At 37.3% G+C, this 16,388-nt stretch overlaps 2 protein-coding genes across 11 annotated transcripts in view; both read right to left on the bottom strand.

Moving 5' to 3' along the window:
* Window positions 1–152: 152 nt before the first annotated feature.
* Window positions 153–5,124, bottom strand: LOC109100729 (peptidyl-prolyl cis-trans isomerase A-like). The gene is made up of 6 exons (XM_042769104.1): window positions 4,852–5,124; window positions 4,481–4,511; window positions 3,840–3,928; window positions 3,575–3,671; window positions 775–850; window positions 153–682 (listed from the first exon to the last, which is right to left on the bottom strand). Exons 1-6 carry the CDS (start codon window positions 4,990–4,992, stop codon window positions 547–549), a joined length of 570 nt encoding a protein of 189 aa, XP_042625038.1. The 5' UTR covers window positions 4,993–5,124; the 3' UTR covers window positions 153–546.
* A 2,586-nt stretch (window positions 5,125–7,710) lies between these two features.
* LOC109100683 (zinc finger MIZ domain-containing protein 1-like) overlaps window positions 7,711–16,388 on the bottom strand; it is a 124,925-nt gene continuing 116,247 nt past the window's right edge. For 7 of the 10 annotated variants that reach the window (XM_042769098.1, XM_042769095.1, XM_042769094.1 and 4 more), the window contains 13 exons: window positions 16,141–16,323; window positions 15,928–15,996; window positions 15,627–15,795; window positions 15,145–15,286; window positions 14,673–14,883; window positions 14,302–14,407; window positions 14,035–14,195; window positions 13,758–13,825; window positions 13,589–13,657; window positions 13,206–13,456; window positions 12,787–12,953; window positions 10,095–10,352; window positions 7,711–9,384 (listed from right to left, as the gene is read on the bottom strand). In XM_042769098.1, coding sequence (XP_042625032.1) covers window positions 9,277–9,384; window positions 10,095–10,352; window positions 12,787–12,953; window positions 13,206–13,456; window positions 13,589–13,657; window positions 13,758–13,825; window positions 14,035–14,195; window positions 14,302–14,407; window positions 14,673–14,883; window positions 15,145–15,286; window positions 15,627–15,795; window positions 15,928–15,996; window positions 16,141–16,323 — 1,962 coding nt within the window. In that variant the 3' untranslated portion in view covers window positions 7,711–9,276. The remainder of the gene's footprint in view (window positions 9,385–10,094; window positions 10,353–12,786; window positions 12,954–13,205; window positions 13,457–13,588; window positions 13,658–13,757; window positions 13,826–14,034; window positions 14,196–14,301; window positions 14,408–14,672; window positions 14,884–15,144; window positions 15,287–15,626; window positions 15,796–15,927; window positions 15,997–16,140; window positions 16,324–16,388) is intronic. The other 3 variants (XM_042769097.1, XM_042769101.1, XM_042769100.1) reach the window with 1 other exon arrangement.

Here is a 16,388-nt window from a genome sequence, read left to right as displayed (position 1 = left end):
AAAAGCATGCCAAGCAACTAGATATACTGCTGCAGTTGTAGCCGGCCTTCATCTGGAAAACAGCCTTGAGTCATTAACTTATAAGGGGGGGGGGGGGGGGGGGGGGGGGGCAAAGGATGCAAATATCCTGGAAGAAATTCCATACGTCAAAACCAGTTTCATGTGTAATTTATTTATTTAAAAAAAAAAAAACCTCCTGGGGTTTCTTTGGCATGGTTCTTAGAAAGTAAACAATCTCTGTTTAGCTTTTATCCTAATTTAAAAAAAAAAGCTTTAACAGTATAAATTTCCTTATGGCCCATGGCATTTGACCCATAAGCAAGATTTGTTGTGTAGGGGTAAGTAATCACCATAAATACTGAATCATTTGCTTACCTAGTAAGCATAAAACACCTTAATGGATCCATAGACAGACACATTAAAATGGCAATAGGTACTTAGGTAACATAAATGTAAAAAAAAAAAAAGAATATAATTTACTTTACATGCATAAGCATTTTTGTTGTGAAACCGTTTGATCACATTAAAATGAATACACATTCTTGGTTACTTGAGTTCTCCACAGTCTGTGATGACAATCTTCTTTACAGTTCCTCCACCATGTAGGCCACAGGACTCCATTAAAGAGACCGTCTGCATTCCCTCTTTGACCTGCCCAAAAACAACGTGTTTGCCATCAAGCCTGAAAGAGAATGACAGGAACACCAATCCCATAAAAAGTTCAAACAATTGGGATGGGTAATAATTAAACCAATAACCTTTCCACCATCATACCATTCTGTTTTTGCAGTGCAGATGAAAAACTGGGATCCATTTGTGTTTGGCCCAGAGTTTGCCATAGACAGAACACCCAGGAGAAAGAGACCGAGAGAAAATCAGACCACCTCCTGAGCTTTTATAGACAAATGTGTCCCTTTTAATAATTTAATGATTTAAACAGTGATTCAAGGAAAATCTAACAATCAACAGTTCCACGGTAACAACCAGAGTTAAAAAAAAAAAAGGGTTTGAAAAGAGGCAGGGGGTACTGGATGAAACATCTGGGTTGGGTAAGTTACGGCTCTCTACTACAATTACGTCCAGTCATATATTACACAACCAAACACTATTTGCCCATATTAATCTATCAAGAGGGTTTGCTGGTGTAGGATCCCCCTGGCACCGAAAATGCGCTAGGATAGGCTGGCTTTGACTTGCTTAGAAAGTAGGTCATTTGTTTGAAGATTACAAAAGCAGTTTCTGCAACTGAGGGAGCCTTACTACCACCTTGTGGCTGTTAACAGATGCAGTTTTTGCACAAAAAAAAAAGAGAGAAAGAAATACAATAACATTTGTAGAATCTACAGGGTCTTGTAATTCAACTTCATTCATCGCACCCAAAGGAAAATTGCAGTGCTTTACAACTATAGGACAGGAAGAGCTAAATAAACTTATCACTGCATGTAAATCAACAACATATTTATTAGATCCTGTACCCACTAAATTACTGAAAAAGTTGTTACCTGTAGCAGAAGAAACAAATATTATTAACTCGTTATCTCTAGGTCACGTCCCTTCAAACAAAACCCTTCAAGCAATCTTCCGTTTATGTCTAAAATTTCAAAAAAAGAATTGTGATCCTTCCTGCAAAAAAAAAAAAAAAAAGGATATCTATAAAAAATGAAAAAATTTCAGTCTGGTTTCAGGCCCCATCATATCAAAGAAACCAAAGAAACTGCACTTGTTAAAATTACAAATGACTTGCTTCTTGTGTCAGACCAAGGCTGCATCTCAATTTCATTAATAGTTCTACTTGATCTTAGTGCTGCGTTCGACACTATACTCATAGATCAATTACAAAGCTATACAGGTATTCAAGGCCAGGCTTTAAGATGGTTTAGATCCTACCTGTCCGAACATTATCACTTTGTTTATTTAAAAGGGGAATGATCTCAATTTAAGCCAGTATACTGTAATATGGAGTGACGCAAGGTTCTGTCTTAAACCCTCTGCTATTTTCAATATACATGTTGCCCCTTGGTAATATTATTAGAAAATACGGGATTAGTTTCCATTGTTATGCAGATGATCCTCAACTATATATTTCAACAAGACCAGATGAAACTTCTAAATTATCTAAGCTAACAGAGTGTGTTAAAAATGTAAAAGTAATAAAATTATAAATTATAAAATTATAAAATTATAAAATAATTTTCTCCTGTTAAATTCAAATAAGACAGAGATATTACTTACTGGACCAAAAAAACAGTACACAGAATCTCTTAGATTACAATTTGCATCTGATGTACTGTTACTTCCTCTACAGTCAAAAATGTGGGTGTTATATGAGGCAGCAAGTTGTCTTTTGAAAATCATATTTCACATGTTACAAAAACAGCATTCTTCCATCTTAGAAAAATTGCCAAACTATGAAACATGCCAGAGTCTTTACCAGGTCAAGAAAATATGATGGCTCCTAAACTCTGGAATAGACTTCCTGATAATGTTCGGGGTTCAGAGACACTCTCTCTGTTTAAACCTAGATTAAAGACACATCTCTTTAACCAAGCATTCACATAATTTATCACATAACCTTGCATTCCAGTTATATCTGATCAAATGCACATTATCATTCTTTGCTTGGTTTGAACACATCATCATTTTTTGCTTGGTTTCCTTCTCTGTTTCTAGCATTGGATGGGCATCCCGAGGTAACTAGGAATTACACACGCTTCAGTATGGATCCAACCCTTACAAAGACCTGGGATGACCGAACACCTGAGAAGAGATGATGCCAACCCCTCAGATGACCTCAGATGATCTCAGATGATGACAACCCTGGACCAACATACTAAACTATCAAATTTTGCTATAAGTTTGATCGCAACATATAATCATTGCTGTTAATGGTGTTCATTGTTTGTTTGAATACATGTCATTAACTAACTGTATGATTTTTACTGTACATTTCTGCCATAAGGACATCACCTTGACATAGTCACCACTGATAAGTTACTACTAAATATAATGTAGAAACTTTAATTTTCTGTGAAGCTGCTTTGCAATGATTTGTATCATGAAAAGCGCTTTACAAATAAATGAAAATTGAATTTTCACAGGCTTGTAATGATGAAATTGAGCTGAATCAGATACCAGAGGAACTGAGTAGATACCATGTCTAGTCACATGCAGAAAGGTACTATGGATTTCCACAGAAATGGATTGTCCTCCACTGACAAAGTTTCCATTGCATTTTTAAATATTTTTGGATTATGTCACCAGCTACCAACGTGCCTACAGAACACTACCATCAGCTCAGTTATTGCTAACACATTTTGCCATGTTTACAACCTTTTACAGATTCTTAAAAAAAATCCTGCCGCTTATAATATGCTTAATATGTCTGCTTATTTTATATATATATATATATATATATATATATATATATATACATACATATACATATATATTAACCAGATGCATGGGAATAATCTTTAGGTGTTTTAGGCAAATTTTACAGGAATGCTAAGGGGTTAACTCTCTATGTTTGTGCCAGTTCATGGTAAGTATGGTACAGTAACATTAGTGACATCACCTGGTCCAGTGTGTTTCAGCTTGAAATTCTCATCTTTAAATTTCTTTCCATAAATAGATTTTCCACCAGTTCCATTATGATGAGTGAAATCTCCACCCTGTCAGCAAAACATAAATCATTAGATGACCTTAGGACCAAAACATATAACTCATAACCAATAAATAAACACTAAAGAGATACTATGACATTTGATGTAATAAATAAATAAATAAATAGACATGGTAATGCTAAAGGGCACAAGTGAACAGTAGCGCTAATAGTTTACCTGACACATGAACTGAGGGATGATCCTGTAGAATGCTGAGCCCTTATATCCAAAGCCATGCTCTCCTGTACAAAGGGCCCGGAAATTTGCTGAAAGACAAGAACCATGAAAACTGAACTGTATAAAACTTTTTTTAAATCATGTATTGCACATAATACAGTATATTATATACTATATATAAAATTCATTGTACATTGTATATCTTTATTGTACATTTTCATTTGTTTGTAATGAAAATAGTAATATAAATATTATTGTACTGGTAAAACTTTACAATAAGATTCATTAGTTAACTACATTCGTTAACATGAACTAAGAATGAACAATACTTCTACAGCATTTATTAATCTTTTAGTTAATGTTAATTTCAACATTTATTAATGCATTATTAAAATAATAAGCTGTGCTTGTTAACATTAGTTAATGCACTGTGAATTAGAATGAAGTAACAATGAACGACTGCATTTTCATTAACAAAGATGATTAAATACTGTAATAAATGTACTGTTCATGGTTCGTTCATCTTATTTAATATATTTACTAACATTAACTAATGGAATTAATTGTAAAGTGTTACCATTATATTTATATTATATATTCTTTTTTAATTAATCATTTTTATGAAACCTATGTTTACTTACCCGCTGTTTTTGGTACGACGTCAGCATAAAGCTGCAAATAAAATGTGAAAAATCTTTTGAATAATGAATATTAATAAGAATAATTGTTATTATTATTGTTATTACAATACAAAGGTATTATTATTATAATTATTGTTGTTGTTGTTAATAAAGTATTACTATATAACCGTTATCGTCAATAATAATAAATATCACTATTTATTAAAACATTGCCATATTATTACAACAGAAACTACTGGTGAAAACCTGCATTATCTTGGCAAGAACTGTTTATTTTTCCTCGCTTTCTTCATTATAACGGTCTCTGACTCATGCATTTAAATGACATTACGAATAACTGTGGCATTCGGCATAAATAACTCCTGACTTGCCTCAATAATTATTCTTCCAATGAACTCGCCGTCAGCTGCAATGTCCATAAAGACAACAGGGTTCTTCACCGGTCCTGAAACCAGTCTGTTCGCCGCGACTGCGACAGAGCAATATTTCAAGCGATTTTTCATCTGTAACATTCTTGCTGTAGGGTTTAAAACTCATCAACGAATACATATAAAAATCAGCGATCAAGGTTAGAACTGGCGTAACGTTACACTACCGTACAAACTCACACAGCACGTGACATGTTCTTCTATGGTCGAGTCAAGAGCCGTCATAGAACCATAAGTGGGTCAAGTTAAAATCAACAGCGACTCCATGTGGTCTGGTGAGTCGAAATAATAATTATTCAAATTGATGATTGCTTATTCAGTTCAATTCAATAACTTTTTAAGCTTCTCGTGGGCATCGATATTCAAATGTAAAAAGTCCACGTTACTGCCATATGATTTATGTATGTTCTATTTGATCTGCATACACTGTATCGTTCGTTTAGTCTACTTAAGTCCCTCACTTTCACTGCTTTCCTGCCTTAAAAAACTCTGGGTCCATTTCGAAACAGCACACTAGTATAACATTACAATTCCTTACATATCTTTCTGAAGGAGTATCTTCTGTTCGTGTTCAGATTTCGTTCACAAGAGGAGAGAAAAGGGTTCAGAAAATTATGAAAGTGTAAAAATGACTGATAATAATAGATAAGAACATTATACTGAAACTACATTTTCTATAGCGTCGCATTCCCAGCAGTCAACTAAATAGCAAAATATAAAAATAAATGTGATTGTTGTCATTTTTGGGGAAAACCAGGGCCGCATTAACATCAGGCCCCGAGCAAGGAGGCGGTCCCTGATTGGCTGTGGAGTAGATTGACTGGCCATCAGTTGCATAGTCATATAAAATATGATGAGATCTTAAAGGGATAGTTCACCTAAAAATGAAAATTCTGTATCATTTACTCACCCTCAAGTTGTTCTAAACCTGTTCTAAACATAAAAGAAGACATTTTGAAGAATGTTTGTAACCAGAAAGTTGCTGGTACCCATTGACTCTAATAATGTTTTTTTTTTTTTTTTTTTTTTTTTTTTTTAGTTTTTCAAGTATCTTTATATCTTTGTTCTGTTGTAATTGTAATTTGTATATTATATAATATATATAAAGGCTAATGTTTGTTTCCGTCTTGGATGAGCCAGTGTATTTCCCCGGTGAGTCGGTTGAGTGAATAATTCAAAGAATCACTTCTGTAACTCCCTATTTCGTTATGCCTCATGTGCTCCTTTGAGAAATACTTTTTTTTTTTACCCATAGGAAACATTTGCCTCCCAGTGGTTACAAACCATTTCTGCTTTATTCTTTGTGGTTGTTTTCTTGCGGGAACTATAAAGCCTGCGGTTTTCACAGCAGATTCTCACAGCTATGCATGCACACCAAATGAAACATCAGAAACGCAAGGTTGTTTCATCTGAATACATATTTATTAGATAAATATTAGGATGTCACAGCATCTAACTACATACAGTTTTGCAAGACTAAAAATCACAATTAGTTTTTTGTTGTTGTTTTTTTTTTTCTTTTTTCTTCTGACCAGTTTAGATTATGAAATGATTGTACAACTGAATGTACAAGCAAAGACAACTGCAACGTTTGGTGCCAATCACCTCAGATTGTACCTCATATTTGTTTTTAATTTTCCTGATCATGATATCAAAATTGTACAAACTCTGGATTTTGGTTACAATCTTTTGGAACCGCTCCTGGCCCCGTGTCCCTATTGTCCAAATTATTTCCCCAGGATTTTCTTCATTATCTTCTGTAGCACCTTATTCAGTACACAAGAAATGGAGCAATACACATAAGCTAAATATTACACAAATGTAAAACAAATGTGTCTCTTTTTATCCTCTCCCCAAGTTCCTCACTCATGTGGGATGAATATTTTACAAAAGTGAACAAATGCTTAGAGGTTCCACAGACACTAACAAACACAGGTTCATTTTACCCAATTTAGATTCTGATGGGAGGATGCAAGCTTTACAAATTCTAAATACACAATGCACATTCCCCTGGGGAAAATGAATACATTTCTGTTAACGTGTCTCTATTTATCATTTACATATGTACATGCATCCCTAATGTGTCCCTTCACCCCTTTTCCTTCGACCCTCACTGAACCCTCACCTGTGGCTGAGTAGTGAACACACCGTCTATTTCATTTAAACCTTTCTGTTCCTGCCTCAGCACCCACTGTGTCTCTTCAATGACTGTACATCAATAGCATGTGACAACTCACAGCCAACATCTTTAGGAGTCTTTAAGTTCAGTTTATGTCTCTTTGTGTCTACAAAGTGGGAACGAATATGCGGCAGTGCATCTTTGAAAAAGGATATACAAGTGAACTACAGACAAACGCTATAGAACTTGAACCCACATTTTCCTGTTGGAGTTCTTAGTATTTAAATTGTCAACTACAAACATTTTTGTACATAATTCTACACCAAGAAGAACAGAAGAAAAAAAAAAACAAACAAACTAAAAACTAATATTGCAAGTCATAAAAAAATAAAATAAAATAACTTAAAATGGAAACATGTTTCAAACGGTGACGTTTCTTCCAACAAAACAATTTTACAGATGTCAGCCTTCAACAGTTTTTAAGTAACATCAGTATCATGGAAATGTCGTTACAAATATCATAAATACGGACAATTATTAGAGTGGGCCATTTTGACTTAAAAATCATTTAAATGCCAGAAAATTTTGTTTTTTTTTTTTTTTATTTGGTATTGTACGTATTGTAGTTGTTAGACTTCACTGAGCTGCTGATTTAAAAGTTTTCCTGAATTTTTACTGAAATGTACAGTTTCTGTAAGAATTGAATGCATTTATGGGTATTGAGATAATATATAGCTTAATTATATAATTGAATTAAAAAGTAAAAATCTATAAATAGAGAACATATTCTAAAACACTTTCTTCATTGTTTGCTCTGTAGTTACTATGATTTTACATGTAAACAAAATGCTTAAAGTGAGACATTACACTTGTGATCAAATTCTACGGGGAACAACTTAAGGGCTTGTCAAAATAGATTTGGGCCACCTTTTCAAATCAGGGTGCATAACTTTGGTAATCCATGGACATCATGTAATAAATGTACATATTTTTGTACAATTGTAACAACAGAAAAAAAACAAATACTTACCATTATATGAACAATATAATGTGCATTATAAAATAAAACTTTAACATGACAATTCATGAATAAAAAGGCTGAATTAAAACAAAACAAAACAGAAGAAATAATTGAAAAAAAGAAAAGAAAACAGTATCACTAAAATAAGGGGCGAATGGCAACGATGAATGTTTCCACATTGTGTGCAGTTTGTCAGAAGAGGGGTACGAACATCAAGGGCCTCACGCATGAAGAGAACTCACAGAGAAGACACAAGGCTGACTTCCTTTTGAAACGTGAATTGCTTTCTTCTTGCTCTGACCGCTAGTGTGGAGAATCCACAGATCGTTGCAGGAGGGGGAACAGTCTGTTGCACAATATTATGGGTACAGTGCTGAAATGTTTGTCTCAAGAAGGAAAAGAATGCATGCCGTGATGCCCTCTAGCATTTGTTTAGAACATGATGCATATGTCCGAAGGTGCTGGACATATGAATCACATTACAAAATGAGGTGCAAAGCTGCGTGGTGTACTAGAACCAAACACGTTCTCGTGTTCTGTGGTGTGAGAGTTTGGGAGTGTTTGGAGGACTTTCGCAAAACTCCCATCGTTAGTCTCTGGGATGGGAGGGATGGATCATTCTGGTGATTCCGAGATGAGCTTTTTTCCCTTTTGTTGACTCTTTTACAGGCTTCCAGGTGCAGTTTGACACATTCTCTTGTGCTTTTTCATGGGAGATGGACAGACAAACAGTGCGGACATCCAGCAGACGAGGACTTGGGAAGCCTCTTGGGAAGTGGTGGTAGAGTTTGGAAGAACAAACCTTCAAGAGATTGTGGACACACAGAGGCCAGTACAGGAAGAAATATATATATTTATATATATATATATATATTTTTTTTTCTATTCAGGTCTTCTTTTCACAAAAGGAAAAAAAATCTGAATTAAAAATGCTACAATACTTTCCTAGTGAGCACACACACAGTTCTGTGTGACGTATTCATATGAACTGATAATAGCTGCACATGTATTTCCATTAGTATTGAAAGATATCACTTTAGTGCCAACCAACATGGCTGCCATATATGTGTGGAAAAGGTTGCTTGTAAAAGAGTGAGATATTTACACGAGGAAGAGGCAAAAGGATGGCTGTTTCCTGTTTGCAAAGTACAGAGTCCGTCTTCATATGCCTCTCGATTCCTGACAGCCAAACAAATTAGGGCCTCTCCTAAAGGCCGACTGAAGGAAGTCAGTTGTTCTCAAAAAGGGAAAGCAGATCATCATTGCTGCTGCTTGGGAGGTCAGGAGGGTCTAAGTATGACAGCAACTCGTCTGGGTTCGCCAGTTCTGGCAGAAGCTGTGGAGAGCGACAGACAGATACATTTACATTACAATCTTGCAAATGATCTTTAAGAACCTTAAAAATACTGGGAATATACCCGGAAATATATTAATATATACCCAATTAAAAAATCAAGGTTACAATGAGGCTCTGAGAATAGATGGAGCCAATTTTTGGAGGATTTAAAAGAATGTGAAGCTAATAATTTTATAAATGACAGGTAAATTAATTTTTTCAGAGTAGTATTATTTGTTTGAGTGTTCTTTGAGCTGTAAAGCGGTTTAAATAATTGTTTAGGGGTTTATGGCAATAATCTTTTAGGGTTCATGGCATTAAGTTGTCAAGAAGTTATAAAATTGGATATAACTTTAAACAAAGTTTTAGTAAGTCAAATGCTGCTTATGCTTACAGACTTAATTTCAATTCCAAATGTTCAATTCTATTGTAAGTTTCTCATTGTAACTCAGATTTTTAAAGAAGGGAGAAATAGAAATTAATTTCTGTGGTAATTATGTCAACATTATGCCTCAAATGCTCAAATGATTGAGCTAAACGCTTAACTCGTACTGAATCCAGAATATTCCTTCAATCAGAGTGTTTTGGAAACGCTCAGGGCTTTGGACCATGAGGAAAGCATGAGGCTTACATGACTGTGCAAGAAATGTAAGTAGCATGTGACTCTTGAAATGAAAGAAGCCTAAACAACCATCAGTGTGGATACTCACATCCAGAGAAGGCTCGGGCATGTCTGCAGGTCCCTGGCCACCTGCCTGCCCGTCGGCGGCGGGGTTGAAGGTCATGTCAGCATGTGGGTGACTGTTTTGGCCTGGCTGCTGGGGGGGTGGGTGCTGGCGTGGGGGCTGGGAGGATGGGGGGCCGCTGTGATGCAATGGCTGAGCTGACTGGCTGTTGGGGTGAGGGGATGCGTGCATGCCTGGCTGCATGGAAGCATGGGATTGATCAGCGCTCACGGGATGGGGCATCTGCGAAGGGAGGAGAGAGGAGCGATGAGTCTCTCTGCATAAAGTGGAGCACTCCGACTGAGAGAGCTCGAGTGGCAGCCATAGATAGACAGAGAGCAAGACAGGTGCCATGCAGATGATTCCAGAGCACATACATCTTCATAAAACTAAGATGACTTGCAAAACAATATATTTGACAAATTCGTCTACGCAAAACTAAAGAATACTTTGGTCTTAATACTATGAGGAAAATGGTTCATTTACATGCTTTTGGGGCATTTTAGATTTTTCAAGCTTGAAATCAATAAAGCAGGTGTAAAATATGAAACTTTTATTTTTAAACAAATTTATTTTATTTGTTAGTATTAAAAGTAATAATGTTAATGACAGTACTGAACTGGTAAGCCAGCAGGCAAAGTCTGACAGTAATTTTCTTAATTTATTGCTGGAGGTGCTACATGCTTTGATAGCTATAGTGGTGAGGCTTTAAAAGGCATGAATTAGGGACCAAACCTCTCAGACAAAGTTTTCCATGCTGAGGCATGATAAATCTCTCTCTGAGAACCTACAGCAGGGCTTGCAAAATTTCAAAATTCCTGGTAGCCCTTCAGGCAGGCACGCCAGAAATGAATTGAACTAGACCGAATAAAAAACAACAACAAAAAAAAAAACTTTTTTTTTTCTTTAATAGAGAAAATTGGATAGGAGTCAAAACATCAATCAAAAACATTTTCAAAATATAAATATCAATTTTATATCACTATTTACAGGTCATCTGCAGGATTTTTAAATTCAAAATTAAGGCTTTTTATGACCTGCTCAAATAAATGACCTGCACAAATAAAATTAATGCCGTATGAGTGGGGTAGGGCAATGTCTGGTAACATATAAAACTGTAAAAGGACATGATTTACAGTTTAGATACAGGTTTTCACAAAACAAAATGATAAACATCACATTTCAGCCTAGGAAAAGTCAATAAATTGGGCTATAAATTATTGTATTCATTTAAAACATATAAATATCTTACTGTTTTAATTGTTTAGATTTTTAGAGGGTACATTTGCTTCTTATCAATCCACCGGTTCACATTTACAACTGTGTTTGCTGCGTAAAAACATGGATTGATTTTCACATTGGTCTGAACAAGAACAGCAGACAGGCTTCTTGAAAAGGCAAATTCATTTTCTGCCACTAGGAGGCGCTTTTGGAGCAGCAGAAACAGCGGTTTCTCCATTACACAGCTGTGCTCACAAACTGCACAAATGCTACATCATCAGACATTATAGAAAAGTTAACAGGAAAAACTCTCATAAAGATAGCTGGTTCCCTTCAGAGTTACATTCATATATAAACACCCACAACTTGAGCAAGGCACTGAACCCCCAGTTGCTCCCCGGGCGCTGGATATATAGTTGCCCACTGCTCCGGGTGTGTGTTCACGGTGTGTTCACTTCTCACTGCTGTGTGTGTGCACACAGAGCACCAATTCCGAGTATGGGTTACAATACTTGGCAAATGTCACGACTTTCACTTTCACTTTAAATCATAGCCTTTTAAAGCTTAATAATCTCATTAATCCATAATCATCCATTCTTGTCTTTCCGTCCCCAAATGTAGGACCTCTTGAATTATCATTAAGACTTTACTTATTCCATTTAAGGTATTTAAGATTTTTATGGCCTAAAATTTGATACGACTAAATTTAAGACATTTTAAAAACCAGAGGGAACCCTGTATTTAAGATAGCCCGTCTGGTAGGGTGGTGGTACATTTGGACTAAATGGCACAATAGCCCTGGGAAGTCAGGCTAGTGATTTTGCGAGCCTTGTACAGATTTATCCCTTATTAAGATATTTTAATGAAATCTGAGAGATGTATGTTCCTCAACTGAAAGTCCAGGTAACCAAAACTTAAAAGATCCAAAAAGGTTTTAAAGCCATCATAAAAGGAATCCATATAAATTGAGCAGTTTAAACCAAGTCCTGTAAATAGGTATGATCACTTTAAATAAACAGATTTAATTGTTATGTTATTTACTTTTAAACGATGACTGCCACACACACACATACATAAGGCACATCACATTTGGTAAACATGGAAACACATGTGATGCACAAGAACCAATGAGGTTCTAATGCTTTTTCATTAAATTTCATTAAAAAAAAAATCTTAATTTGTGAGGTTGACATGAGTTAGAGCAAATGATGACAATTTTCATTTTGGGGTGAAGTAAACCTTTAAGGCATTAGCCACTTCCTTTATTTTTTTAAATGCATCAGTTTACTCCAATATCATTGGACCTTTCACGAATATCAAACTTTTAAAGAGATTGTAAGGGGGTTTCTATCTTGGAGTGATTTGTTCCTAGTTTTTAATACAAAAAATCTAGTTAAATAGGTCTCAAATCATCAGCTCTCGTTGCTTGGAAATCTAAGGGTATAAAGTGATTTACCGAGTCGGGCATGCCGTGGGCGAGAGGCTTGTCAGGGGCCATGAGGCTGTTGGGCACGTCTGGCGGATGTGAAAGCTGGGGTCCGTGCATGAAGTCATTCATGGGAGCTCCGCCACCAGAGTTACTGTGGGAGAAGTCAAAGTTTCCATGGCCCTGGTAACTATTGCCTGATTCACAAAACAGAGAAACAGCAGTGAGGAGCGATTACCTCAGAATCGCAGAGACAAAGAGCTAGAGAGATTTAGACAGCTTGGATGGCAAACCAGCCTGTAAAGAGCTCACTGGCGTAAGTTCTTCTGACTGTTACGATTGAAGGGAAAAAATTAAGAGTACCTAAACAATGAAGCTTGTAAAATGCTAAGGACTGTTTTATGAGACCGAGAGAAAGAAAAGAACAAAGATCCTGATCAGGTGCTGACCTCTACCTTGGCCCCCATATTCGCCATTGTTTCCTCCGTGCTGAAGGGGGAGGGGGGTGTAGGGTGAAGGGCCGGGACCCAGCTGGGCGATCATATCCATCACATTAGGCATGATCATTTGACTGGGACTCATGGTTTTAAAACGCTTGGCCAGAGGGCCATCTGGGTCCTCCTTTATATGAATGTCTGACTTTATGGGCACCGGTCTCCAACTACACGTAGGGTCGATGGTGACCTCTTCAAACTCCGAACTGCAAGAATGGAACAACATTCATGACTGCAAATAATAGGATGTTTATAATTTAACAATCATATCTCAGGTGCATTTTTACAGGACTCGTACTGAAAAACCGTGTGATCCAATGTTTGAGTAATAAACTTACTTTTGAATTGCATTGAGAATTCCCCACATGTACTGATCCACCTCCAGCCCTTCCAGTAATGCTGTTTTACTGGGGACAGACAGAAACATATAAAACACAGAGCCAAGAGGAACAGCGTATCACATTTATTTGGCTGCCCAAAACAATTTTTGTGTAGTTTGCCACGTACTTGCATACAGGACATCTCCACGTTCCTCTCTCACAGTTCAGCTGCAGATAGGACTCCAAGTCAAAGCACTGCACAAGAATACAATTTAAATTTAATCAAAGCAAAATAACAGATTTGCACAGTTTGTTTTGATTCACACATTTGCCGCAAATTTTGCTTTGATAATGTGGGAAATCCCCAAACACATGTATTTGCAATAGTGCAAACGAGTGAGAAATAGTAAATATCATTATCATAATCAGTATTTTTATAAGATACACACTTCAGCAATGCTTACCTGCACATGTTTGCAGTCATGTCCCCTAGCAGGGAGCTGGATCCGTCGGAATGTGATTGGACACTTGAGGGACACTTTGATGGCTGTCTGCTCTACTCCATCCTCTCCATTTAGTGTGGCATTCCCAGAGGACGCTGCTACGCTACTGAAGTTTCTTTTAACTGCAGGAAAACAGACAAGAGACATCGCAAAGATTAGGGGTTGATGAAGATGATAATACAGAGTGACAGACATCCACAGATTCCAAAGAATTCAGCATCTACTTACTTTTGGTAATGCAGTGCTCCGCAGGAAGGAGCCTCTTCTTCAGGAGCCCCTGCAGGACCGATCTCACCGATGGCCTATGGACCAGCTGCAGCACGAACAAGTGTGACTGCAACAAGACCAAACATATAACAACCTGCTAGCAAGCATCTCCACATCAGAATATCCTTTACATGATACATTATCTGTACCGTTCAGCTTTCAGACAGGGAAGCATAAAACTGATACCAGCAAATGTAGTGGGAAGGCAAAGAACAGAAGCTGCATCAAATCAGTGTTATCTGATTTCATATCACATGCTGTATAACAGCTCGCCGACATGGCCGCTAAATGACAGACTATACATTATTGAAAGGCAGCAGAGGAATACTCACACAACAGCAGGCTGTGACAGTAATCTGGATGGTGTTTCTTCCTGGCTGACACACGTGCTTTAGGTGCAGGGGTTTGTGGGATGTCTTATTTTCGCCCCTCTCAATAGTGAGGGGGGTGGCGTTGACGCTGACTTGGACGGATGCAGGCCAATTGGTGTTCATTTGTCGGTCCTCATGATGATAGCACTTAAACTGCAGCTCCAGATCAGATCTGTGACAGACAGTCATGTTTTTGTGGTGCTTTTATAGCAATATTTTGTCATTTTTAAAGACTAATAGCCCTTATTCATCATTCAGTTTTATTCTATCAAAATGAGAAGCATGAACAACTTCTTTTGTGTTCCGTGGTAGAAAGAAAATCCTACATGTTTGGAAAAACACGAGCGTGTGCAAAATAATGACAGATATATCATTAAATATAAAGGATGTCATTGTCAAAAGCAATTGTAGTTTATAGCAGTAACATGCACACCTCCACATGAGCGTCTGGTGGACGGAGGGGCGCAGATGGAAGACGTGGTTACTGACGGCCAGGTTGTGCTCTAATCTGAAGGGCTCCAGCACCACTCCATCTCTCACGGGGAACGTCAGACGAAGCTCCTCGTTGGGGTTGGCTACAGGAACAAATATTGATATTAGATGGATTAATTGTCTTCACATGTAGACCATAGTATCAGTGCGTAAGATGCTTTCAAGTTTGGCTTTCACTTCACCTAGTTTCACCCTTTCCCACCGAAGCACATATATTATGAATGAGCTCTGAGTGGATGTGAAAAATGCATGAATCTCAGATAAATGTGCAGTTGGACTTTTTTTTCCCACTCAGCTGCAGGTGGCGGATCAAAAGATTCTCAGGGATTTATTCTGATTGACTGTGACTGAGTTTGTAATACGGACAGAGCGAAGATCAATGCAATGAAACGGTCGTGTGTGGGGTTTCTTTGCTTGACTCACTCGGAGGTGGAGGCAGAGACGTCATGTTTGGCTTCATGTCTGGAGGAAACGGGGGCTTGACATCCTGATTGGGTGACAGGTACGGAGGTATACTACTTCCAGGGGTCATGGGTGGCGTGGGGTTCCCAGGAACTGGTGAGTGTGGGTAGTTCACCACCTGCCGAGGAGGCTTCAACCAAAGAGACACATGATTACTGAATGCAGTCACTAAACATACAGCAAATCTGTTCATATTACATAGTACAAATGGACGATAACACATATTTGTGTATGAAAATAAAACAATAGTTTAAGTACCTACCCCATTTCCTTGATTATACCCATAACCACCTCCAGAGAAATTGTTGTTCTGACCATTAAATGGCTCTTGCTGAAATAGGAAAGAGCATACAGAGTTTAAAGCAAGAAAACAAGATAGCTGCTATTAATATTCAGAAGTGTCAGCCAAATTATACAATTTCTTTAAGAAAATTGTGTCTACTAACACTGCAAAGACCAAGCAATATGAATTTACCTTATAATATTGGCCCATGGCTACCCCAGTAGGGGGATACTGGCCTGAGCCCTGTTGTCCCGGCATCCTTTGCATAGGGTAATTGGGTGAAGGAAGAGCTCTAGAAGCATTTGGGTTAGGGTACTGCCCTTGCTGGCTGGGAAACTGGCCATTGGGTCCAAACTGCTGGCCTCCATAATTAGGCTGTGGGGAAAAAAACAGTTGGTTCACCAACACAAATAGCCAATACAAAATATCTGCTCAAAGTC

This window comes from Cyprinus carpio, chromosome A13 (genome assembly GCF_018340385.1).
Source record: "Cyprinus carpio isolate SPL01 chromosome A13, ASM1834038v1, whole genome shotgun sequence".
Lineage (NCBI taxonomy): Eukaryota > Metazoa > Chordata > Actinopteri > Cypriniformes > Cyprinidae > Cyprinus > Cyprinus carpio.
The sequence above is the reverse complement of the archived record's forward strand: the minus strand, read 5'-3'. Positions and strand labels throughout refer to the sequence as shown.

Excerpts from the sequence above, each read along its gene's own strand:
- LOC109100729 (XM_042769104.1), bottom strand. The coding sequence starts at position 4,992 with ATGTTACAGATGAAAAATCGCTTGAAATATTGCTCTGTCGCAGTCGCG. Across the intron at positions 4,512-4,851 it reads TTGGAAGAATAATTATTGAG|CTTTATGCTGACGTCGTACC; the intron begins GCAAGTCAGGAG and ends TTTTATTTGCAG. Across the intron at positions 683-774 it reads TGCACTGCAAAAACAGAATG|GCTTGATGGCAAACACGTTG; the intron begins GTATGATGGTGG and ends ATTCTCTTTCAG.